This window comes from Hyposmocoma kahamanoa, unplaced genomic scaffold (assembly GCF_003589595.1).
Source record: "Hyposmocoma kahamanoa isolate Upper Pololo Valley unplaced genomic scaffold, ASM358959v1 210, whole genome shotgun sequence".
NCBI lineage: Eukaryota > Metazoa > Arthropoda > Insecta > Lepidoptera > Cosmopterigidae > Hyposmocoma > Hyposmocoma kahamanoa.
The window spans coordinates 2,975,313-3,002,671 of record NW_020653731.1 but is presented as its reverse complement, the minus strand read 5'-3'; the positions used below and the strand labels follow the sequence as shown (position 1 = coordinate 3,002,671).

The window sequence follows — 27,359 nt, the reverse complement described above, 5'->3', positions numbered from 1 at the left end:
AAAATACATACAGCCGAATTTAGAATCTCCTCCATTTTTTAAAATCGGTAAAAAAGAAAAATGCACTGTAAATATGCACTAAGTATTGTTTGAATTAATTGATTATTGTTGTCATAATGATTATATCATTTTGTTACGCTGTGTAATTTATCTATTATGGTCGGTTTAGAGCAGATAATAAAATAATAACCGCGATAAAATAAATACGTCTTGGTTCAGTTCTGTTTGAAACGCGCCACGGTTAACATGTCTAACGCCGGAGCAAATTCTTTAAAGTACGTCACGGTATTGTGAAGTTTTGGTTTTTGTATATCGTACCCAGCCACGGTATAATAAAGCCACAAGTGATCATACGTCAAAAGTGTTATTTAGCAAATTCATATATTATTATATATTAATATAATATAATTTTTAATTATTATCATAATAATATAATTTATTTAAGAAGATTTAATTGACAAATGTTATTATTATTAGGCAATTCTAGAATAATGTGACGATTAATTATTAATTATTTAATACATTTTTAATTCATTGATTATTAATAAAATTGATTGATTTTTAAAACACTTTAAATTTAAAGTTGACAATCATTTTAAAATTAATTCATTTCATTTGTGTAATATATTTACTTAGATTTATTTATTTTCATTTTAGCAATATTATAATTAAATAGCAATCAATCAAAATGTGTATCTTAAAATTGACATTGCTGCGCCCTTACGGGGTACATGTTTGATACTTTACCAACTAATAATACCTATATGTAACAACGTATTTTGCAATAAACGATATTGTTATTCAAATTACTTTAAACAAATTATTTATGAAATTTTATAATTTAAGCACAAAAAAGTTATCAACTAATTTCTTTCGTAGAATGATTAAACCTGAAAACTTGTTAATTTAGCTATTGTGGCCTTATTACACCTAGGGTGCTATATTATTTTAAGTAATTTTTTTACACAAACTGAGAAATTGCACCCAGTGTGCACACGACTTGTTTGTTTTGCTTGTAGAATTTTAGTAGGCAGTTCCGGTTTTGATGGGTAAGTCTGCTGGTGAAATTACAGGCACATGGGACTTGTCAATATATATATCTCTCGACGCCGACGGGTGCAGTAGCAGTGTTCCACAGATCTTTACGATTTAAAACTGTTATGGACAGGTGTATCACATAACCACCGAGCACACGACTTAGTCGTCCCGTCACTTGGTGTCAAAAAAAAAACAATTTACAAAAGTTCATTTTATCAAATCGGTGCTTCCGGGAAGCGAACACGGGATCTCTTCATCCAGCGCCTATAGTTGTACAATTGCTGCGTGTGGCGCTCCTTACTATTCATACTTATCAAAATTTCGCGTAACGAGTCACGTGATTCCAGCCGGCTTTGTTTGTATATTTAACACTATTTTTAACCGCTGACGTAGAAATAAGTTTGAAGCTTTGTCTGTGTATTTGTGTGTCTGTTTGTCTATCTATGGCATAGTCAAACAAATGTGCTGATCTCATAGCGGTTTTTTTTATTTGACGGCACTTCGATTGTAGTTGCCATACAGTATCACAATTGGCGATTGCTAGTACTGCAATTGCCGTGCAGTTGTGCTGCATTCTAAGCAAATGCATGATAGCGCGCAATTTGCATTCATGCTGCATTCCTACTGCTATTTTGCAGTTACAATGCTGCTCATGCGACTACTCAATTAATTCGTATGCAGGAACAGAAATGACCCTCCAATTTTTTTTATACATTTTTAACGCACACACTCATAATGAAAACCCTGTGTCGGTGGTGCCATGGACATATCTAGGTTTGTTACAGACAACCACAAATTACACCCAAGCTCGCGAGAGAAATAAATGTAGGCCATACAAATATTTCTTGCGAGTTAGGATTCGAACCCAGGGCCTTTGCGTGGCAGATCAGCATGGTAACCGTTCGGCCACGGAGGCAGTTTACTTGATGGTTAAATAATACCACTTTTAAACCTGCACGTCGAAGAAGGGTTCACAAGCTTTGGAAAACGTGTGAAGTTCTTAACCCGCGTTGGGCCAGGCTGGCGGACTGTCCTAAACTCTTGCCTGAGAGGACACCCATGCTCAGCAATGGGACGTTAAAGGTGATCATGGTTGATTGAATTAAGTGACAAAATATGTTTTGAGAAATCATAAAAAACCATAACTCAATGATTATCACTAGTATCGGGTTTCTTACCACGGTATGACTTCTTTTTATTTTCCCGATATTTCGGAACGGTTGCACGCTCCATGGTCACGGGTTGACTCAGTCAACCCGTGACTCAGTACTAGTGATAATCATTTAGTGAATAACCACGAAAGTCTTAAAATCTATATAACCATAACTCAGTTTTAGAATATTGAAATTGTTTAATGATATTTCAGCTATGCACCGTTAAGGTAAGTTCCCATAAGTCGAACACGTTAAGTAATTTTAACTGTTTTGTAAAAGACAATTTTGTGCTCTATCTTTTGCTATTTAAAACGGATATTTGACCATTTGTCACGGCACACATTAGATTAAAACTTCTCAGTTTGGTCCGGACACTGCTACGCCCCTTCAGGGTTTCATGTCTAAGGATACCTTCAGGAGAATTGAAAAACAATAACCTTTATTTAGCAAAGATTTCAATTCACTTAGGTATAGTTTTCTGATAAGATTTGACTTTATATCGCCTGATGACGGTCATGGGCCGTGTCTGTCAATCGAGAATCGTAGACTTGCTTGTATTTACCTGTATCTCTACTTGATAGTCACGTACGATTGTTACTTATATGTCGTATTGCTTTGCCTTGGTCTCCTCTAATATGGTATGTGAATATAGCCTATTATATAGTACCACTGTTAGACACAGGCTAGAGAGGGGTCTCTATAAGAGGGTTTGGGATGTAGTTCCCCCGCGGGGCCAAGATTGGTGACTTCACATATATCATTAAATTGCTTTGCAAATATGTGAACGTTTCCTCATGATGTTTTCTCATGTATTTGCATACCATAACATAATGTACACTAAATTATGGACCCTGAATAGGGCACAGCAAATACTAGAAGAGAGGACTAGGCATAATTCTTACATTTACTTAATATGTAATTAATTAAATATCTAACAACAGTTTTATATAATTTAATCTTTTTATAATACATAGAGCGCACTTAAGTTTCCGGAACTGGCCAAGAAGCCATATGCAAGTACATAAACAATATTTAAAAAGTAATTACAACATTTGAAAATGGAACACTTTGGCTGTAGAACACAGTTTGTTTCATCTGACTGTCACTTGTTTTAACATTGTGGCGTCATTTTAGAAATTGGTTGTCTACGTCACCATGGATTTAACTCGTGAAAATTTTCGTATTATGATTTTCTACGACTTTTTGACTGAGGCTCAAAAAACGGAACGCGTCACTTGGTGCAATGCCATGCTGACCAGATACAACGAAAGGGCGTCAAATTAGGTGTGGGTATAGTAACAGGTGACGAAATATGGATTTATAGTTACGATCCCAAAACAAAGCAGCAATCGAGCGTATGGGTTTCGAGATGAGCCGAAACCAACCTAAGTGGTGCGCGTGCAAAGTGCCTCTAAGCGGATGATTGCTTCTTTTTTTAATAAAACTGGACACGTAGCTATTGTTGCTTTAGAGAATCGTGGTACCGTGAAAAGTGATTGGTACACGACCATTTGTTTGCCCGAAGTTATAAACAAACTCTGCAAAAATAACCGTAAACGCCATATCATCTTGCACCACGATAATGCCAGTTCTCACACGGCCAGACAGACTAATGAATTTTTGAAGGTGAACAACGTTGACCTTATGAGCCACCCGAGTTTCATCATCTGAAGAGTCTATCGAAGAGTATGAAAAATATGTTTCAGAAATTGTCACGGAGCAGTGACATAAATGTTTTCAAAATTGGTTCTTTCGTATGAAAAAGTGCATTAACGCTGACGGGGAATATTTTGAGAACAGTATTTATTATATTTACAGTATTTTTTTCTTATTCATTCCTGAAACTTGTAGTGCGCCTCACGTATGTACTTTTTCTATTGTAACTAAAACTAAATTTAAACGAGTATGTTTACAACTAGTAAACATACATGTACATCTCATGGTAAATTTCAAGGTAAATTTCGCATAAACTCAGAGATGCACGTAAGGATTCGATGTCACGACCCTTTGCTTCAGATGCTCTAGGTTAAACCATTAGGGAGCGTTCCCATTATGTCGTAATGTTTTATTTATCGTTGGATGACTGTCGCGTCTAGCCTGTTCTCATGTCGTGGACGTTTATATTATTGCTGAGCGACTGTCGTGTCTAGCTGTTCCCACTAGATCGTGACGACAATTTATCGGTTCACAGACGGACAGAATCGTTTGAAGCTGATTATCTGTCGTCACATTTATATCATGACGTTTTATTTATCGTTGGACTACTTTTCCATTGTCACGACAATCTGTTGTCGTAACGTCAAAACAGTGATGAACGACAGTTAATCGTTATAATTATTAATACAAATATCAAACACTCAGAAAAAAATTCCTTCGATTCGAACCGACGTCTTCAAGCATATCGTGCCAGACGCTATACCAACTAAGCCACGGAACGAACCAGCGGACCTTACGAATTTTTCTATGTGTTTGTTGTCGTGTCTTTGTATTTGGTTTTTTTTCAACGACAATCTTAAGTATTCGTATTCGTCACCCAGTTAGATACCTCTACAGCTACCAGGCCCGACTAGAGATGTCGCTATTCATTGTATTTCAATAAAATTTACACAGTCAGTGTTTTTCTGTGTGTGTGAACAACTTCATTTAAATATACAAGCTACGATATCTTAAATTGCACGACTATCTGTCGTCACGACATAGTGGGAATGCCCCTTAGGCTACCTCAGGCTTTTATATGCGTATATCCTTGGGTTATTATTAAGTACTAACTGGTATTCTGTCCTCGTTGTCATAACTAAAGGCCCATTTAGATAGAGAGTTTCTAGTCTCGAAGATACGATTATCGAAAGAATATAAAAAAATTTCCTCGTCTAAACATTCGCGATTATCGCCCTTTCACGTGAGCGATAATCGCCTCGCCTTTGAATATTGAACGTCTCCATGTAAACAGAACTTGAAAGCAAAAATCGTATTTCGAGTTTTTGTGGCAACCGCTTGCTGCTACCATGGGTGTAGTGCGAGGGGGTGTTTTGATTATCACGGTTTTTGTAAGACAAGAATTAATGAAACGAGAACGAAAATAAATTTTGGGTTAAGAAATGTTATAAAATAAAAAAATATATATTTCTATGCAGTGCAATGAACTTAATATTATCAGCAGTTCCAAATTTGAATGATTTTTGCGTCATTTTGATATCCATAGTCAATAACGCAGAAATGACTAAACTCGAATGGCAATTCTAAAAGAACCGGTTTGTACGATAATCGTATGAATTTGAAAAAATGTCATACGACATCTTGTTTAGACAAGTCGAAAACTCGTGAGCAAGCATCTCCTTACTACATATTTCTGTGTGTAAATAGTCGAGGAGGTTATTAAATTGCTAGCGAACCTCGTATGACATAATCGTAGGCGAGAATTTAGTTCTTGCTTGAGTGTAAACATTATGATACGATTATTACTTGCGATAATCGCGTACAATTCTTCGTCACGAAGCGTGCGATAAACTCTCTCCATCTAAATGGGCCTATAACGCATTTGGATTTCGGTTACTTTCGAGATATTGACACCTGAAGTCTTATTGTCACTTAATAAATGGCAATAACGCTAATTTTGCTTAACAATAAAATTGAAATTAAATAGGATATTAAAGAATCGCTTATAGGGGTAGTAGATACCGTTTTGCGGAATCCAGATACGTTAATAACTGTATTTTATTAAAAACAAAATCGATTATTAAGTTTGTATTGAATTGATATTGTTTTTTGTGAAATTACTCCTCGAGTTTGTTATATATATAAATATAAAGATCGAATACTTAGAAAAAATTCTGCTACTGTTAAAAAGTTGTTGAAAAGTGTTCTATACTTTTTTAATAAACTAGTGGAGTGTAGAAAAAATAATTGAATATATTGATACAAATACAAATTTAATTACAATTAATAGCGACATCTCTAGCCAGGGCTGGTAGCTGTAAAGTTACTTTACTGGGTGACAAAATACTTTCATAGATTTCTCATAGATGGCGCTACGGCTAGAGTCCTTGAAAACCAAGCACATTGAAAAATTCATGAGGTCCGCTGGTTCGTTCAGTGGCTTAGTTGGCATAGCGTCTGGCACGGTTTGCTAGAACACGTCGGTTCGAATCCGGCCGGACCGTAGGGATTTTTCTAAGTGTTCATCTTTGTATTAATAATTATAATGTCGATTATGTTAGTTATGATATGGAGGGCAGTATTACCTATTAAGGCCACGCGGTTATAACGGCCATAGGAAAGCAGTGTAACGTATAGTTGATATAATCAATTAATGGTCATGAATTTTTGTTACAGGCAACAGGATGGAAAGAGTCTTCTCAAAAATGATCATCTTCTAAATCTGGAAGTTGATGTGCTGTACCATCTAGGTTTGGACACCTCAAGCAATGACTTGAAGGCCATGTTTGGTGATGTCAAGGTATTTATTTAGTTCATTTCACCAATGATTAATAAATTAAATTGATTTATGATGAAATCCCTTACTGAATCTGGCAAAAATCACTGTGTCTAATAGTTGAACGTAATGTGTTGATATTAGTGTTGCAACGAATATACATATATTCGGTTTCTGGCCGCGTACCGCATATTCGGTTACTAACGTGGCCGAATAGCCACTTATTCGGCCAAACTACTACTGATTTAGCAGTAGCACATACGAAAACTGGCACGAAAAATACAACTTATGATAAATAAATAGTTTTGTGTAATGAAATAAAAAATGTACTTTAATTTCCAAGCTTATAATTTAAATGGATCTTAATGAAGAAATAAATTGTTTATTTCTCTTCAATTTAATTAACTTTCAAAAACATATATTCTTTTTTGTTTTGGAAATGTGTATTTCGTTGATTTTCTTAGTGTGTCTATAGTCATGTCTGAATTACCTAATAAGTATGTAATTTTCATTTGTTTGCAAATGGTACCTAACCCTTTTTTAGAAAAATATCTTAGTTGGCCTCGGTCTGGCAAACATGTGCTCGTACGAATCCAGCCGGATCGCCGGAATTTTCCTTTCTGTTTGTTCGATCTTTGTATTAGTAATACCAGCAAACTAGTGGAGTTTACTAGTGGAGTAAATTAGTTTAGTAGCAGTAGAGCTTCTTGTGAAAGAGTTCGTTCAGGGTAGTACTGCCACTTTACCTATTTCTGCCGCCAAGCAGTAATGTCAGCATTACTGTGTTCCGGTTTTGAAGGGTAAGGGTGCTGGTGAAACCACAGGCACATGGGACTTGTCAATTAATGTCTCAGGGTAGTGCCCCACAAATTTTTGCAATTTAAAGCTCTGAGTGGCACTGTAACTGTTATGGACAGGCGTGTAGCTAGGCGCACGATTTGTTCGTCCCGTCACTTGATGTTATAAAAAAGGAGTATTTTCTGAAAAAGAAATGTATAACATGATAATAAAAACATGATATTCAATAAAATAAATATCGCAATCTTATCGAGTTCTTAGGTTTTCGCGATTGTTATATATACATAGGAAATGAAACTATATTTTCGGATTTACAGTCTACCGTGACCATGGGACCTGTAAAGGGCCTGAAATGTCGATTTGTTTGAAAAAAAACAAATACACACGATTTTGGTCCGAAAAAACAGTTTAATTTCCTATTGCCATCTTCATTGATAAGATGTCTGGCTGAGCAAAGAAAAAACCTACATCGTTTTCTCACAGATGGCGCTACGGTAAAAAAGCCGTTTAAATTAAAAACAAAAAAGTTGTTTACACTTCCTATGATATTTTTGATAAATTGTCCTTTCACGAATTTACAATGAATGTTCAGCATAAATTAAAGTTACATAATAAATTTACGGTACTTTTTGTTTTTTTTTTACTGTTTTTATTAAAGAAAGCTTATTTAATTGGGATGGTTCTTAGTTATTTAAAGCATTTACTCATAGCCACTAGGGAAACCGTGTATCGCGGGTGCCTTGGACACACACTTAGACAACCACAAATTACACCCAAAGTCACGAGAGAAATAAATGTAGGCCATACAAATATTTCTCCCAGCTCGGGAATCGAACCCGGGAGATCTTTGCGTGGCAGTCTAACATGGTAACCGTTCGGCCGCGGAGTCAGTTCGTAGCAGGTAGTTTTTAGATATTCGAAATTCGGTGGAATAACAAAAAATAGGCCGAAAAGGCCGAATACCGAATATTCGTTACATTCGGTACTTTACCAGTATGTTATTGATTGGCTAATTAAAGGTTCTCTTGAAGATAAAATTTATTTCCATTTCAGTATGTGTGCATGGGAGGTACAAAGTACAGAATGCGCGAATTTGCAGCATACATGGCAGTGGTACTTGAGATTCCTCAGGAAGGGAAGCTGGTGAATTTGACTAAACATTCCCAAAGATATGCAATGTATAAGGTCGGACCCGTACTTTCTGTAAGCGTAAGTACTACCACCTTACTACACAATTAGCGAACTTCGTCAGATTGCCGTAGTATCTTGACGTCGGTCGTACAGAGTCGTATTAGGCTTGGACTTTTTTGACACGCATCACCATTATGCTAACCACGGTATCCTATATAAAACACTAAACCTGAATCCCAGTTCTTAAGTCTTCTAGCTCATTATTAATAAAGCTCAAGATAACTCAATGAAAACTTGGCTGGTATGGTGTAACGGGCTGGTGATGGCTACTCGACATCTGGGCGCCTATTTTGCGTATGATGGGTGCAGGGCGTTACTCGAGCCAGCCATGCTCCTCCAGGAATCTTAGCATTCTTCTGTGTCTTCTGAAGATTTCGGGGAGTGACCTCGGCATTACAAAGTATTTCGTAGTAGTAGTTAGCCCATCCCGAGCACTGTAGTAGGATACGCGTGGCCGTTTCCTCCGGCTCGATGTCCGCTCTGCATAGAGGGCTGTCCGTGATACCTAAATTAAAAGGTGTTTATTATATGGAGCATGACCAGTTAGGGTGGCAGTTAGAGTGTCTTGTCTCTTGCCTTTTGAGTTTAAGAAATTTTCGGGATAGACTGGTGTTGAGCGCTGGGAGTGCTCTCCTATCCTGTTACAAGCCGTAACTTGGCTTGTCCAGGTGTAGTTATGAGAAGTTTTTGTACCTTTGTGTGTTTTTGCTCTTGACCATTGGTAGGGGAGAGACACTGTAGCTTCTGGTCCTGCAACGTTCATCTCCAACCCTGTCCAGCGTATCTATTGCGTCATTGCCACATGAGCCGTTATGTCCTTTCATTGTAGAGTTACGTGGTTACTACTTGCACGTAGTGTAAACGCTCGTTGACTAATTCACTACAGAGTACATTAAATTCTTTCATTGCATTAACGTATTTAGCCCAAGTTCTAGTTAATGTACCATCGCGTTTCAATATTCGATTCTGTTTAATAGGTTTCATTAGTTTCAAGTTTAAAACAATAGGTTCACTTATTCTATTTATGTATATAAAATCTCCGCAGCACGGCATCGGCATTCCTTCAATGACTGTCCTCATGCAAGAGGTGATCAAGCTGATGCACTATGCGGGAGTGAAGGATCCAGAATTCTTCAGGATTGGCACCAGTGGTGGGGTGGGCATCCCAGCTGGGTCCGTTGTCGTGTCTTCGTGGGGACTCAACGGGGTTTTGGAACGGACATATGATTTGGTGAGTTACTCGTATTTTTCAAATACTCGTTTCAATGCTTTGAAGATAAGACTATAATACTTGACCTTACGACCTATTTGACCCAATATTGGATAACATTGGGCCTGTTATGTCATGACAATCGTTTTATAAAATATTTAAAGTTATTACAAAATTATACTGAAGGTAGGGTTTCCTGAGTATAACCTGCCGGAGTAGGTATCACCACCCTACGAACGATCGTTATACAATTCAGCGATCCAATAAGAGAACAGAAGGAAAATGCCGCGCGACGACGGATTGTAAAAAAAATAAGAAAAATATTCAGTCTGGGTTATGAATGAAACACAAATTACAAGACCTCTATGTAACAAACATCGACACGAACGTTGCGTGTCAAAGATTGTTCAGCATATCTGTGTTATGAGTTACGGCGCTATCGTCTATGCAGGGTTGCTAGAGTAAGTATTTAACTGTTTATCGGTAATATGTTTTTTTTAAGAAACTCCTTCCTTTATTTCATTTAGATGAAGATCGTATACGGCACAATTCTCGACCATCATATTATAGTAATGTTCGTAATAAATAAATTTGAACTGTTTATACATCAAAATCGTTCTTAGCAACAGGCTCGCCGACAGCTTTTGTGGTATCTACATTACGTGAAGTAAAATTGTTAAAAGTGAAGTTAAAAAGTTTAAAGTTAAATTATGCGAAGTTGAGTTTCATTTAATAAGCAAGTCCTCTCGCTTCGTAAATTTTGATGGGAAGGATGACGGAACGAACCAACGTAAGATTATTGGAATTGAAAATGTTAAAAGTCAGCCAGGAACCAGTAAAAACGGTGATAGAAAGAGGGATGACGATGAAGGAGGTCAGTATCGTCTGAACCATTCTTGAACCTCAACCATGTAACTTGAATGTCAATTTTAAGTACAAACTGGAATGTCAAATCCTACTAACCCTTGAAACCCTTTTCTGAACTTCGGAAATATATATTCGAAATATGTATCTGGCATTGTAACAAAACCTAGGTATTATTTATACTCGTATACAATGCGACTTTACTCGTCATATAGTTTCATAAAAATCCGCTAAATGATATTGATTCGTTTTATCTAAATATACATTTCGGTGTTAAGATTTTCATTCTGTTATATTCCAGACCTGCTATCTGAATTACTAGAATCAGCCCTTCCGTTTCTTCTAGTCAGCATTCTTCTTTAAACATCAATTAAAACTCCATAGAAAGCAGTTTAGTTCCATTGAAACTCCCGGCGTATAAATACGTACCAATTCAATTTCCATTTCTTATACTATTTTTCATTTTATTTTACTTAGATTAATTACCAGTTTTTCCCGAATTATACAATTTTCGGGAAAGTGTGTTTTTAAAAAAAAGACTTACTAACAGTCCGAACGGTGAACACTTCGACCCAATTTTTATGATGGGAGACAATCTGGTGGCGCAGTCAAGGCCAACAGTGGCTAACTGTAATAATGTCTTTCATAAAATGAAACAGATTGTGAAGGAGTAGAGTACCTAGTGGGAACGACTGCCTGGAACTATTTGATAGTTTAAAATTATAACGTTTTGTATTGTACCGTTAAAACCGCCAGTGTCACTTAACCTGGCGCTTTGTACACCCTTAGGAATAGCCCTTGAAGCCACAACGGACTTGAAGTTTTACAAAAATTGGTGACATTATTTCTATGTTTTTTTGTATTTTATTTTTATATACATTTACCACTATCCAGAAATCTCATTCCTTAATTTGTATTTCCAGCCAATACTTGGTACGACGAGAAAGTTCCCAGCCATACTGGACAACTCGCTGTCACAAGAGTTGCTGGCAACGGCGTCACCTGACGATGACTTCGAGATCCACAGTGGTGGTACTTTCGCCACCGATGATTTTTACAGAGGTATGTGCTAATTTTAAATAGTTGAAGTGAGATATTAGATATGATATTATGCATTTGAGATTAGATTATACAAGCTAACCGATAAGATAAAAGTTATAATGCATTATTCTTTTTAACCGGTTCAAATTAATATTTTTAAACAAACGCGTATCATTGGCATTGGGCATCTGGAGCCATTGTAGTCATGCTTGAATAAAAAAAGAACTGTAAATTATATAATATATGTAAATGAAAACTTTTTTATGAAAAAACCTCAATAAGTAGTTCGTTTAATTACATTTGTTTGCCAATTTTTAAACCTAATTCATCCCCTAGTATTCCACCCTGGGAGGTACAATATTTTCTTTAAATTTACATGGGACCAATATTGAGGTACCCTCTTTCCAACAAAAAAAGAATCTTCAAATTCGATTCACAAATGCCGGAGATTGAGTAACATACATTTCTTCAGTCATTAAAAAAATTAAATACAATCGAATTGAGAACATCCTACTTTCTAAAGTTGGTTAAGAAGAAGAGTCTCGTATGAATAAAAAAGGACTTGTCTGTATAAGGCGAAGTTAGAGTAAACCCAAAATAGACGTTTTGTCGTATTTCGAGCACGCGGAAAATCGGTTTTTGCGATATTGAAAACCACGAAATGAACAAATTCTGTCTGTCAGGGCCGGCTACCTTGCCCAACGCACTATCAAAGCAATACAAAGGGGGAACGTTGCCAGTACCTTGGGCACCTTGCCGCGGGGGACCCAATTTTATTCATATAATTTAAAAATCCTAGTCTTTCTTTCTTTCATTTTGATCATATGATTAAAATAAAAATATCACTTGGTTTTTTAAATTGATAATGAAAACAGAAGAACATCCGTCGAGAACAATTACTTTCAAATAAGTAATACCCGAACAAGTTACGAGACAATGTCAAGTACGAAGCTTCATTCGCCTCATGCACAGACCACATAAATATTATCATGCGTCTTTTAATTTAGGTCGAGTATTGTCTATATTGTCACCCACACCCGCACCCCGCTTCGATCTCCTGTATCGTCCGCGCGGACGCCACACTTCACAAAACTAGACATTATCCATTTATTATCATTTACGTATTTCTATATAGTTATATGTACAACATTGTTATATTTATATTTATTATTGTATTATTATTATTATTTCTATTACTCTCATAGGTTTGCTATCTCTTTAGGTTTACTTCTTTTTCGATTAGATTATCATTGTCAATGACTCACTCGCCCGGGCTTGCTGAAAATCAGTGCCACGACACGGTAAACAAACCGGTTGTGGCTAAAGCTGAGCAAGTCCCGTTTGCACTAGTCGCGACACGCATGACGATGAATTACCTGCATATTTTGTATTATTATTGTTCCTCAATGTCCTTTTGTTTTTATTATTATTTTTGTTTTTTGTTTATATGCGTGTTTGTGATTGTGCAATAAATGGCATTCTAATTTCTAATTTCTAATTTCTAATTTCTAATTTCTATTTGACAATAATTGTTTTCGACAGATGTCGGACGGAAAACAGGTACTAGTAGCGGATCATGGATACTAACAAATCACAAAAGTTCCGCAAATTTTTACTACGTTCATCTACAGAAAAAGCAGTTGTTATTATTTTATTTCTAAAAAGCAAACGTTTAAATGTCGTGATATGAACTATAACCAGGATACCATTTCACTTTAAAGGTATAAAGTGGGTGATAGACGTACGAGTAAATACGCGTACTTGTGGCTCGATGACCTTTTTCACTCATGTGTCACCCTAAGTACGCGAATTTTAAAACTACCGCGTAAGTCCATCAGCGATCAAACATGTTTGAAATCTTGCTCGTAGCCCGCCTCGGCTCGCATGTCTGTCAGCGTCGCGAGTCACGAGCCGCCATTTTGTTTCAAATGAAACAGCTTCTCTCATGTAGGTATCTTGTTTAGCTATTATAGGTGTAACTAAGTGCAAGAGTTCTTCGTGCAACGACTCGGGCATTCTTAAATAATTACGAAAGTCTTCCTTTTCTTTACGTAACTCTCTTACTAAATTTACATGTGATAAATGCTCTCTTATCGTATGCCAGTTCTTCACCCATACTCGCCGATTTTGTCTTCTTTTTTTAGTTTTCAAAATGTGACATGATATTATTCCCAAAAAACACAAGACCTCCTCCGTTGACGACATCGCGTAACATTATAAGCTAATCTGTCGTGTGTCGCCAACGTCGAGCTGAGTGAGAACGCAAACTTTAAAACCGCGATTTTTAACGTGTGGACTAACGACGGTGGCCTAGAATGCCCAATATTACCCTACTTACTAATACGAAATAAAACTGCTTCCGTGGCCGAACGGTTACCATACCGGACTGCCACGCAGAGGTCTTGGGTTCGATTCTCAGGCCGAGAGAAATATATGTACCTACGGCCTACATTTATTTCTCTCGTGAGTTTGGGTGTAGTTTGTGGTTGTTTATGTGTGGTCCATGGCACCCGCGCCACAGGTTTTCCCTAGTGCGGGGCTCTATAATAATATAATATAATAATAACTTTTTATTTCGAGTAACAATAGACTCACTTGCTAGTACATACATGTGAACTTAATCTAAAGTTAGTAAAACTTAAAATTAATGAGTGTGTTAATGAGTGTCTTAAAATTAATGAGCTATGAGTGTGTCGCGTTAATATTATTAAATCATTCGCCTAAGTCGATTCGGTCGGGTGCACGATTCGAATGCTTATTAAGTGGGAACTACTCGGAACTCCTCCAGACCATTCACCATGTCCATTTGAAATAATCCCTGCCCCGTCAAATTTACTGTAATTACCATAATATGTCAGAGAGGGCTAGGCGAAAATGCTCTATGTTATCTATGGATTAGTAATACTAATTAGTAATGAATGATCATTCAGATCATTCGAATACGAAAATTAGTAGGTATTTGTTATTCGAATGAATGAATTAGATGGAGAGAGTTTATAGTACACTTATAATCGCCAAAAGGTTATCGTATAATAATGTTTACGTTCAGGCATAGTTCTTGCCTTAACAAGGCAAGAACTAAAATCTCGCCTATGTCATACGAGATTCGCAAACAACTTAATGGCCTCCTCGATTGTTTACACAGAGATATATGTAGTAAGGAGATTTTTGCTTACGAGTTCCGGACTTGTCTAAACACGATGTCGTATGATATTGTTCCAAGTTCATACGAATATCGTAAGGATCTGTTCGAGCCGTTTGTAATTACTAACGAGTCGATTATCGAAGTCATTCGCAAACGTGCATCGCTAATACAAACGTAGCTGCGCGGTTTGTAAGTGTACGAGCCCGACACGGCCCGACGCGACGCGCCGCGTGCCGTGTATGGACGCACACATTCGCATAATTTCGTGATGCACTCGCATTGCATAACACTGGTCGTCCAAACGCGCCTTTCATTATTATGCGAATGTGTTCATCTTTACACTGCACACTGACTGTACACATATAAGCCGCGCTGCTGCGTAAGAATGAAGTTAGTATAATAATTTAGTGCAAAATATTAGTTTCAATATCGTCAGACAGAATTTCAAATGTGGGCACGACTACATTTAAGCTGTTTAAAAGCAGTTGGTCTCTCCTTTTGCTAATCGACTCGTGTGACTACGAAGACAAAGTAGGTACAGGGTCAAGAGCACGTCAAGCTTGATACTAAAGGTTTAAATTTAACTAATAAGGACGGTCCAAAGTTCAAAGTGTCAAGCTTGATGTACTCTTGACTGTACATGAAATGGCAAATGACTAATTAAGCACTAATCCAATAAAATACAAAGCTGTATCTAATCGGAGGCTTACTAATCCTCACTTCACGGGCTTCATGAGTAAGGATGTTAATATTACTAAGAGAAGTAGGAGGACCATCACCTGCAACAGAAGTAACGTCTTCTGCTCGCGTTCATAGTCCAACCAAAGAATATCACCACTTCTACTACTGCCTCCTATATAAACTAATATAGCTATTCGATTCAATCTTCTTATTTTTAATTTGTCCAATGTCTATGTACCGGTATCTTCCGGTTTTAAAGTGTGGTGGTGAAATTACATGCACATGGGACTTGTCAACTTATATTTCAGATCTTTCGGATTTAAAGCTCTGAGTGGCACTGCAACAAAAGTCATGGATGGGCGAGTTTCTTACCGATTTGTTCGTCATGTCGTATCATAAAAAAAAACCTTGGTTCCATTACAAGATCAAATACTTTTTGATTCCGCCTTTAATTTGGCCAATGTCTATGTACCTCGTTCCCATTACGAGATTAAACGCTATGATCCGTTTAATCTATTTTTCCAAATACTTCGCAAGAGCAATTTTGTACCGGAACAATGCTGACAATCGCTTCTAAGAACATCTCTAAAGGTCAGGCCACACTGACGTGGTTCAGCGGGAAAATCTGTATATAGTGCCCCGGAATGTATTCCTTTGCTCTGGTGCTTATAGTACAGGAAATGTCTGAGAACTGGTTGTCTGGGACATTATTATTATATTACAATTTAATTACAACTAAATACACAGGAATTTTGGCTTATTCATAGCCAAGACTGTCTTGAACAATGTTTTTTATAATATCTAGTGAAGGGACGAGGAAGTCGTGCGCCTGATGGTAAGCTACACGCCAATCCATAACAGTTGCAGTGCCACTCAGAGCTTTAAAGATATGAGGGGCACTGCCACTGCGCCCGTCACCCTGAGACATTAGTTGACAAGTCCCATGTGCCTGTAATTTCACCAGCGCCCTTATCCTTTTAAATAGGAACGCAGTAATGCTAACATTACTGATTGGCAGCAGAAATAGGTAAGGCAAGGATCTAAATAATAAATTATGAATAATAATTTAATCTAATCTCTACTGCTGCTAATCTATACACTATGCCAAAAGATTTCTCAATTTGAGAACTCTCATTGTTTTGGTGTAATAAAGCCACATCTGCAAAATGATAACTTTTCAGGAGAGAGGTTTCAAATTTATACGAACGAACTTAGTCGTAACTTTTTAATGCTTACGTAGGAGAGTTATCAAATTTTATACATATTACAAAATTATATATTACATATTGTTTTATGTACTTTGTAATATTTTTATGACTCTAAGCGTAGACAATTCATATATATAATTTTTTTCCTTGATTTTTTTGTGATATAAAAAATACGTGTTTTCAATTATTGTTCTGGTGGTGGACGTTGAAATTTTTTTATCTTGCCTAAGTGGGCTGTAAGCCAACAAGTTTGGGAACCTATGGTTTAAGCCACAGTCTCCCACGCTGGTCCGATGCACGTTGAGGACTTCACACGTTTTCCGAGGGTTATGAAACTATCTTGACGTGCAGGTTTCATCAAGACGTTTTCCTTCGCCGAAATCTCACGGTAAATTTCAAATAAAATTTCGCAAATAAATTCTGGAATCCTCAGAGATGCCCGGTACCCGGATTCGAGTCCACGGTCTCTGCTTAAGAGGCGATAGGTCAAACCATTAGGCTACCATGGTTTTTACCTCCTTTTTTAAGTCGGTTAGAAAACAAAAAGTTATTAACGAAAACGATCGTAAATTTGTGTTTTACTCTCGCCTTGTAAACTTTGTAACTTGATACATGAACGCCCTCTGTGCTCCGAAGTATAATAAATAAAATAAAATAAAAATATAATAAGCTTTATTTGACATGCATAAATTTCAAACATAACAACAAAAAATGAATAAAAATAAATTCAATTAAAATAAAAGAAAGAAGCAAAGAAAATGATAAAATAAAATAAAAAAATAAAAATAAAATAAAAGCATGTCAAAAGGGTCCATGCTCAGCCTCTGAGGACTATGTTCATTACATAGCCTTCGCTGTTATTCTGTAATGGCCTGTCATAATATGGAACACCACAATTCAAATAATAATAAATATGTTACATGTTACGTAAAACAAAAATCAAAATTGAAGTAACTGCAGACATTTAGGCACTAAGCGACTAAAATTTGACATAGGCAACAATTACTAATAATAAGCTACTTCTTAATATGTTTACTCCGTTTTGTATGTACAGCTTGAAGCGACCATGTTAACATATACAATGCTGCGGCTGTATTTTTATCGGTTTACAAATGTGCACACTATGGAGCAATAATGAGCAAAAAATACCACTCCGCCCACCGCTGTAATCTGCTACTTGTAATCGGTCCCTCGTGTCCCTGTCCAAAAATAGACAATTATGATATGACATCCCGTTACATTCTTTTTTGTACAAGTTCCTAATGTTTATTTGAGAAAGTATAATAAAGATAACAATGATTATAAAATACAGCAGTTTTCGCTACAGTAGTGGTATAATTTTGAACTTATAATTTTTTTTATAATACTAAGTGACGGCACGAACAAAACGTGCGCCTGGTGGTAACGAACTAAATGAACTGAACGACCTCTATGAGGTCTACTGCTACTGAAGCTTATAGGTAAGCTCTGGTTCCTTTTTTAGGCACAGGTTGCATGTTTATAAGCTTTCACGATCTAGAAACTACACCATTGACTAATGAGAGACGTTACAAGCCAAGTTTTTGTAGCTCCACAGAATGATTTATAATTTAGTAGCAGTAGAGTTCCTTCTGAAAGAGTTAATCCAGAGAAGGACTGCCACCTTACCTGTTTCTGCCGCCAAGCAGGCTCACGACATGTTCGTCCTGTCCCTTGGTATAAAAAAAAAACAAACCCAGTCAACCGTAGACTTAGGGTCGTATTCTAGAACTCTACTCAATGCTCAAGTCAGGATTGCACTGGAAACACAAGCACTGGAAATACGACCCTAATGGCAGGGACTTGAGTATGATTTCGAGTGCTTTAAACCATACTCAAATCCTGACTTGAGCATTGAGTAGAGTTCTAGAATACGACTCTGAGTCACTTCCATGCATATGTAACGTATATTTAACAGCTGTCTCCTGTCGTATCTTGAAGACAACTATCTTCTCAATGATCGCCCACTCCACTAAGTTGTACCAATGCGGGTTGGAGACTTCACACGTTTTCCCAGGGTTGTGAACAGGGTTTGACATGCAGGGTTCATCACCATGTTTTCCTGCCCGTTATAGGTTATTGGTACTAAACATTGACATATATACGTAACTTAGATCAATATAATTTAGAATAGAATAGATACAAAAAAAAATGATAACACAAAAAAGGAAAACAAAATTAAAGAAATAATAATTTATAAGCAAAATAAAAAATACAATAAAAAAAAACAACATTAAATAAGACAAATCTGTCAAAAAACAAATTTTGTACTGTCATTTGTGCGGTTGTGACGTATGCAAAAGGACTTCATTCAGCATAAGCCCCAGCCATAATTTACTATGGCGCTGGTTTTCAATGAGCCCTGAGCTGAGATGAGTGATGGACGTGTGTGTTTAAATATTTGTGTATGTGTTCTTTGTACATTGTGTTACTGCTGTATGGTATATTCATTCTAATATTCAAATATATAATGTAATATTCTTTTTTATATTAATTATTTACTCTAAAATTCAATATTGTAATTATTAGATATATATATACATATATATATCTAATATATATATATACACACACTTTTTTAGAAAAATTAACAATACATACCAGTAAATATTTCGGTGCCGTTAACTGAAATATAAAACACACTTTGAATTGTATAACATTTGCATTTTACGTTCAATTTTGCACGCGTTGAAATGACTGTAACTACGACGATGAAAATTTCTATGTTGATAATTGTACCTTTCGCCGTTACATTAACTTGCATGGCGTTCAAATTTGTGTTAAAAAACGGTTTGTAGATAATGCTTCGATGGTTTGGTCATGAGGAAAGATAAGGTTGTTCCGTTTGTCTCTTCATGGTTTTAGAGATGTTTTAAGGACATCGTGACAAGTGCTCATTAAAGAAACACCATTATTCTTATTACATGATTTCATAATATATTAAGTAAAAATGTAAAAAAAAATCCTATCCGTAAGGCTGCGTAACAGATTGACTGTATGTTTGCAGTTAATGCGTTAAGTCATATTCAACTTCATGCAGCCAATACCTCGAACTGCATGAAGGTGATAATAACATAACGCATTAACTGATGAAACTGCATGCAGTCGAAACCGACTTCATGCAGTTGAAAACGATTGCATTCAGTTTCATCAGTTTGAGTTCAAATGTTAAAATTGATTTAATTTGGTTACACGTGTTACGTACGAACGCTGCTAGATGGCATTACTTGTGTTCCGCTTCGAGCTGCCTTTATGGCGCTATAAAACTCGCCCTTTTAGATAACCTGTAGTCTTATTGCTTTTCGACTATATTTAGATCGCCACTTTATGACCCTGAAATGGTGGCTGAATGAATGGATATTTTAAAGTATTTTTCATTACATTTCTGCCAAAACCATTACATAACTGCCTCCGTGACCGAACGGTTACCATGCTGGACGAAGTTCAATTCCCGTGCCGGGAGAAATATTTGTATGGCCTACATTTATTTCTCTCGTGAGTTTGGGTGTAATTTGTGGTTGTCTATGTGTGTGTCCATGGTGATACAGGGTTTCCCTAGTGCGGGGCTATGAGTGTGTGCGAGTGATTTTTATTATAAACGGTGCGGATCTTAATCTAAGGTAACTTGGCCAGTTAGGATAAATAATTTATCAATGTTCGAATCTGTATTTCAAAAAATAAAAATTTCAGGCTATGTAGACAATGCTTCGATGGTTTGGTCATGAGGAAAGATTGGTTGTTACTTCTTCTTATCGTATCGATGGCATAAAATGCTTGTCTTAGTGTTGAAACGATTTGCCAATCGGCGTAAGGTACTCGCCGATTATTGCCCAGGATACGCCAGACGTACAGGAAAGGGATATGGTACGTCGTGCGGGGAGGCTCCTTTCGTGCATCCCATTGAAATTTTCTTAAAGGCAATAGCGTAAAAGCAAGTGTGGATGGAAACATGAGGTTAGTAGAAAAGTAGCTAGAATTAAAGATACTATGTAAAAAGCCTAATGTGCTACGTATCAAGTGGAGCTCTGTAGTCTTTGTCTGCTTCATGGGGAGACCAGCGTGATGGTGTATATTTTATGTACGTAGTTACGGTTTATATAGCAGTGTAAGCGTATTTGCTCACTGTGATTTGTATTCGTTCTGTTAGGCGGCAGTGGGCACAAGTCTTTTTAAAAAAAAAACTCACAAAAACTTTCCCTAAATATTTATTGGGCACTTTCACAATTTTACTAAGTTTAAACTTTTACAAAAATGTGACCCACGGGATTACGGCACTAAAGTCCACCTGGTTACTCCTGGTCAACGCGTGTTGCGCGAGTGGCGGTTAATCAGCTAACTGAACGGCCACGCGGCTGCATTCAGTTTTATTAAAATATAAATGAAAAGTAATCATATTTAAGGGAAGAAAATCAGGGTATAACAGTTCCCAATCTGTGAAATTCGCTTGAACACTTAGAGATAAATTGACCCTTGTGACATTTCGGACCGTCATTCATTTCTCGGATTTGGAACGAATAAGGGAAACTATACTCTAAGGGTGCGTTAATGAAGGCATCACAGCTTTTCTTTTATTTCCTGTAGATTTACGACTCGAGCTTCATACATTTGTATAGATCGTACAATGTCAGGACACTCTGTGTTCTAGGTTGTTGAATTCGAAATTGTTTCGATTTGTGTAAGATTTGTTTAGTGGTTTTTCTTTTGCTGCAGATTAGGTTTTACTGGTGTTAGATTTCTATGTGATTTTTTTTGTTATACCGAGTGACGTGGACGATATGGACTGTATAAGAATGGAGTGAAGAAGGCGACAGGAATGAGCACAAATATAAAAGAAACGCAATAACAAAAACATGTAATTCACGACACACTTTCACTGACAATCAATACTTCAAAAGGTTTTTTTTTATAACATCAAGTGACGGGACGAACAAGTCGTGCACCTGATGGTAAGCTACACGCCTGTCCATAACAGTTACAGTGCCACTCAGAATTGCAAAGATCTGAGGGGCACTACCACTGCGCCCGTCACCCTGAGACATAAGTTGACAAGTCCCATGTGCCTGTAATTTGACCAGCACCCTTAACCTTCAAAACCGGAACACAGTAATGCTGACATTACTGCTTGGCGGCAGAAATAGGTAAGGTAGTGGTGGTTATCGCAAAAGTAATACAAAATCAAAACGTAGCAAAAAGCCAAATAGAAAATTATACAAAAGCAAGGAGTTCGTGACACCAAGTGATGGGGCAAACAATTTGTGCACCTGGTGATAAGTGACACGCCAGTATCTAAATTTTTATCTTCAAAATCGAAACGCAGTAATGCTGACATTACTGCTTGATGATGGCACAAATAGGCAAGGTGGCAGTAATTCCCTGGACGAACTCTTTTCCAGGAGTGCTACTAGTTGGTCTGGTGTATTCATATTAAAGTTCGATTTCTTTGAGACTTAAGATTGTATATCTCAAGCGTTATGCTTCCATTATGGAATACGGCTATGAAGTGGAATTACTTGTCTGCAGACTTGTTCCCTGGGCGTTATAACTTGCGACTTTTCAAGGCGTGAGTGAATAGGCATTACATATGTAGGTGTATATACTCCTAGTTTCCTAATGAAAACTGACGATGTGTCCTCACTATCTGGAGATAGATAGTGAGGACACTAGGTGAGATGGATCTCACATAACGGTGAGATGGAGGTCACATGCGCACGCATTTGTGATATTGAGGATTCTTTGTATCACAAATGTTTATGAGTTGTGGTAACCAATTTTTATGTAGCGGATCGCTGGCTGTTTGTATCTATATCATTAAAAATATCCACAACTTCCTCTACTACGAAAATATCGTTAAGCCTTCGAATTCTCTTAACAAGATTGATGTTGAGCGTAGTTTGGCGTATGCAGCCTTTTCAGATTGTTTCGATATTTTACATGTTTAATGTAATACCGTAAATTATAATTATAGACAAATTTCTATTACTTACTTGCTCCGTTGGCTCAATGACTCGAAGGGGCTCTTAACCTCCAATACGAGCTGGCGCCAGCGCGCCCTGTCTTGTGCCATCTCCTCGGAGTTCTCTGCGAGAAGGGCGTGGAGGTCTCCACTTCGTCCCTTCATCGGTCGTCGATCACTAGGACGTCCTATGAAGACCCTTTTGACTACTCCATGCGCTGGCATCCTTTCGAGGTGTCCGAGCTAACGGAGTCTTGCGGACATGATTTCTCCAATACTTACTTTAACATTACTTTAATATTACTTTTTTTCTTCTGTTAATCTGCCCTACGAATGCGTAATAGTGTTTCACCACTTGGATGATTTCAAGTGTACCTTGCTTACCTATGAAATAACGATATTTTGAATTAAACATTTTTATAATTCTGTTCTTTTTTAGTTTTTCTTTTACTTACAACGGCGACACTGTGAGGAGGTCCATTTTGGAATTTTCGAGTCACCATATTGGTAGTTAAGAAGGATATTATGCGCATTAGGATATACGTCAATCGATTGTGTAGAGAATAAAAGTAAGGCGCCAAGGATTTGGCATTGTTGTGCTGTATTTCAATTTGACCCAGATAACTTTACCCGCGACGATATTGTGATACCAACAATTTGCAAGATATCATCATAAGCATTACCCCAAAAAAACAGACATTCCGTACATTTTCTTATTAGTTATTAAATAAATGCGTAATATTTAATAGAAAACCACTGACACAAATAAGAATAAAAGGGTTGTCGGAATTCCTTTATTACCGCTCTTTGGATATTCGTATGGAACTCGGTGTAAGTTGCAGGTTTATAATAAAAATAAAAATGTTTATTTCTCCTTCCACAATAGTACTAAAACAAGATACTTACGAATAACTTAGGACGTGTGTGCGTGCGTGTGTGTGTGGTTATATTACGTAATTTGGCTGTCCGTACTTCGCACTCTTTATGTAATAAGGCTACAATGTTCATAAGGCTTAATTGAACATTTTTGATCATATTTAGGCCAAGCCCGCCTCGACGGCCCCTTCTGCGACTACACAGACGCAGACAAGATGACGTTCCTGAAGAAGCTATCTTCGATGGGTGTCAAGAACATCGAGATGGAGACAACAGCCTTCGCTGCATTCACTGGAGAAGCGGGTATACGGTCTGCTGTGGTTTGCGTTACTTTTTTGGACAGGCTGTTGGGCGACCAAGTTAGTATTTGTTTGTAGAAAAGGTTGTTTTTAAGATAAAGGAATATAATGGGAAAACATGCAAGAAGTGCTAAATTTTTCATTAAAATAAAATAATCACATCTCTAGCCAGGGCTGGTAGCTGTAAAGGTACCTAACTGGGCGATGAAATACTTTCATAGATTTCTCACAGTTGGCGCTACGGCTAAAAGTTCAATCCAGTTGAAAACCAAATACAAAAATCCGACAGCAAGCACAGAAAAATTCGTGAGGTCCCTTGGTTCGTGCCGTGGCTTAGTTGGCATAGCGTCTGGCACGGTTTGCTTGGCGACGTCGTTTCGAATTCGGTAATTCCGGAATCCCAAACTCACGAGAGAAATAAATGTAGGCCCGTACAAATATTTCTCCTGACCCGGGAATTAATTCTAAGTAAAGCAATCATCATCCAAGTTAGACAGGATGCCAAATCAATATGTTTAACTCGCACAATTAAGTTACGATTTTTCCGTTGCACATTGTTCCTAGGCTAAACTTACATTATTCCGCAACTTGACGCTATTGTAATCATCAAAGCTGTGGTTTGGTGGAAAGCAATTTCTAGAAATCTAGGACAACTCGGAGCACGAAGCTTGGAAGCACAAAGGTTGAATTTAACGCGAGGCTAGTTTTTAGGTGGTGTGGGGGTCGCGCTTCACGTCCCGCAATTCTCGCGCTGTACATTAATTTGAATAAAATAAGAACTGGCGTATATAGACACACATTCCAACATTGACAAGCGCCCGATGGCGACTGACTGGAGAGCGGGCAGCGCGGCGTGTCGTTAAACTGTTGGGCAATTTGAAAATTTTGTGATAAATTTGAATTTATTATCTAATAGGGCTTCAGTTGAAAATCAAAATTTAGCAAGTTTTCTGTAGTACTCTAAGAGAAACATCTCCTTATAAAAATGACATATAACGTTGGATTTTTTATTCTTCAATAATTCACTTCAGATTTTTATTTTAGCCTGTTTTCAGGATTTTATACCGATTTGAAAAATTTTACAGTGAGCGATCAAAGCATTATTTAAGAAAAAAAAAAAATATCTCTACTTTTACTTGTTACGAGTCCTATATGGGTCGGGCTCGGCCTGCGGCGCGTGGTCTTTTTCAGATTACGGGGTGGTACAGGAATTAGTACTACGGGCGCTTGATGAGGAGGTTCCAGATTCGATCCCTGATTTGAGCCAATTTATGAAAAATAAATAAGTTGGTTCTGGTCAGGGTATTCTGGGCATTGCCCTCAGAATTATCGTTACTCTGGTACTCAGAGTACAGGTAATTCCCTAGTTTGAGACCAGAAATTTGGAGTGATTGCCTGGCATTTTTTCCCTAAATACTTCTCTTTTTGGCATAGCTTCCAAGAAAAAAGAATCTAACAGAGAGACGGTCGAGATACAACAACGCTATAAGTATCTTATTTCCACTACATCGCGAAGTATGCCTTACATTTTGAACAATACTCGTAATTTAGTTTCCGTATACTATCTACGTAAGGTGGTGTGCGGACGCTTCGAGCTTCGCCCTCCGCTAGGCCTCGGCCTACGGCTTCGGCACTTATGACTTTAAAAGAATTAACATAGTTCTTTAATGGCAGCCATATTGACCAATGACAAAAAGTAAATTTTGACTGCAAATTATTGTTAAACATCCATAGAGAACCCCACATGCCGATTTTCAGTAGAATTAGAGCAAATTTTTATCATCCCCTAAAAAAGTTTGTAAGGCAGCAATATTGAAAAATAGCAAAAAATAAATATTAACCGCAAATTATTATTAAACACTCATACAGAACACACGCCCACGCGCCGATTTTCAATCGAATTAGAGCAAATTTTCATCTGCCGCCAAAAACACTTCTATGGCAGCCATATTGAAAAATGGTGATAAACTATTGTTGATCACAAATTATTATCAAACACTTCTAGAGACCCCCACAAAACAAATATACGCGATTTAAATCCGGAAAAATAGTTTCATTTCCTGCATTAATATTTTCCAAATGAACGTTAGACATTTTATCTTTCGAGTGTCGATATGATCAGATACTCCGGTAAAGTACATCCTATCGTGTAATTTGCACTGCATTTTTATAGTAATTTCGTAGCAAGGTTTGTTTTTTATAAGTGCATGTACAGGCGTGAAAGTATGTTACCTTTATATAATGTATGTGGAATATAAAATCGCCGTAAAGTTGCCTGCTTACCGGTATTTTAAAGGATATATGTAGATATATATATATCACGGAGAGTGTGCGATGGAATTACATGGTTTATAATTCCGCCTTCCCCTTTCTATCACCGGGAGACTAGGCGTAGGCTTGAATTCCAACCCCATGTTGTGGATATTCCAAAGATTTGCATGTTACGCGCGTTACGTTTCCACATTTATATGGCGACCGGCTATGGCGTATTCCCTGCCAGCAGACTTGTTCTCTGAACGCTATAACTTGGCCTTTTCGAGGCGAGAGTATAGAGTAATAGGCATTATTTAGGTGTGCATGTTCCATCGTCGACCTCATCGTCACTTTCCGTCAGATGAGATGGAGGTCAAATGCGCACTTACACTTTATATATATGTACACCTCTATATGTATACGTATGTTTTGCAGGTAACTACCAGCAAGTCTACGCTTCTGGATTGGCAGACACGACCCATGACCGTCATCGGGCGATATATAGTCAAATCTTATCAGAAAACTAAATCTAAGTGAATTAAAATCTTTGCTAAATAAAGGTTATTGTTGAAATTTATTGTTCCAATTCTCATGTAGGTATCCTTACACATGAAACCTTGAAGGGACGTAGCAGTGTCCGGACCAGACAGAGATGTATCGAAGTTTTAAGCTATCGTAAATCAATCAACCATGATCAACACATTTAAAGTCCCACTGCTGTGTACGGTCTCCTATCAGGGAAGGATTTAGGCAATAGTCCGTCACCCAGGTGCAATGCGGGTTGGGGACTTCAGATGTTTACAAAGGGTTGTGAATATTCTTCGAAGGTTTCATCACGATGTGTCCTTACACCGCAAAGCTCATGTTAAATTTCAAATTAAGTGAGGTGCGAGCCCGGCTTCGGACCCACGGGCTCTATTTGAGAGGTGGTAGGTTAAATAATTAGGCTACAACGGTTATAGTAATTATTAATCTTATGGCCCCTGTCGCTAATATATCATATTCGCAAGGCATCACATTCTCAAGATATTACATTGTCAAAATACCATTTTCGCTAAACACCACATTCGCAAAACACAACATTCTAAGTACGGGTAAACAGCAGGTCTTATTAGCGACAGACGGAGGGTTAAATAGGATTGCTGTAACTGCTGTAAGTTTAACTTTGACTAATTAGTTATCTTAGTAATTTGTTGTT

General features: G+C 37.3%; 1 protein-coding gene across 1 annotated transcript; it reads left to right on the top strand.

Annotated features, from left to right (window-relative positions):
• Window positions 1-222: 222 nt before the first annotated feature.
• LOC113227474 (uridine phosphorylase 1-like) lies at window positions 223-26,733 on the top strand. Its single transcript, XM_026460411.1, has 7 exons — window positions 223-275; window positions 6,525-6,648; window positions 8,476-8,631; window positions 9,659-9,844; window positions 11,611-11,749; window positions 23,775-23,968; window positions 26,597-26,733. The coding sequence occupies exons 1-7, from the start codon at window positions 247-249 to the stop codon at window positions 26,696-26,698; spliced, it is 930 nt and encodes a 309-aa protein (XP_026316196.1). The 5' UTR covers window positions 223-246; the 3' UTR covers window positions 26,699-26,733.
• The last annotated feature ends 626 nt before the right edge of the window (window positions 26,734-27,359 follow it).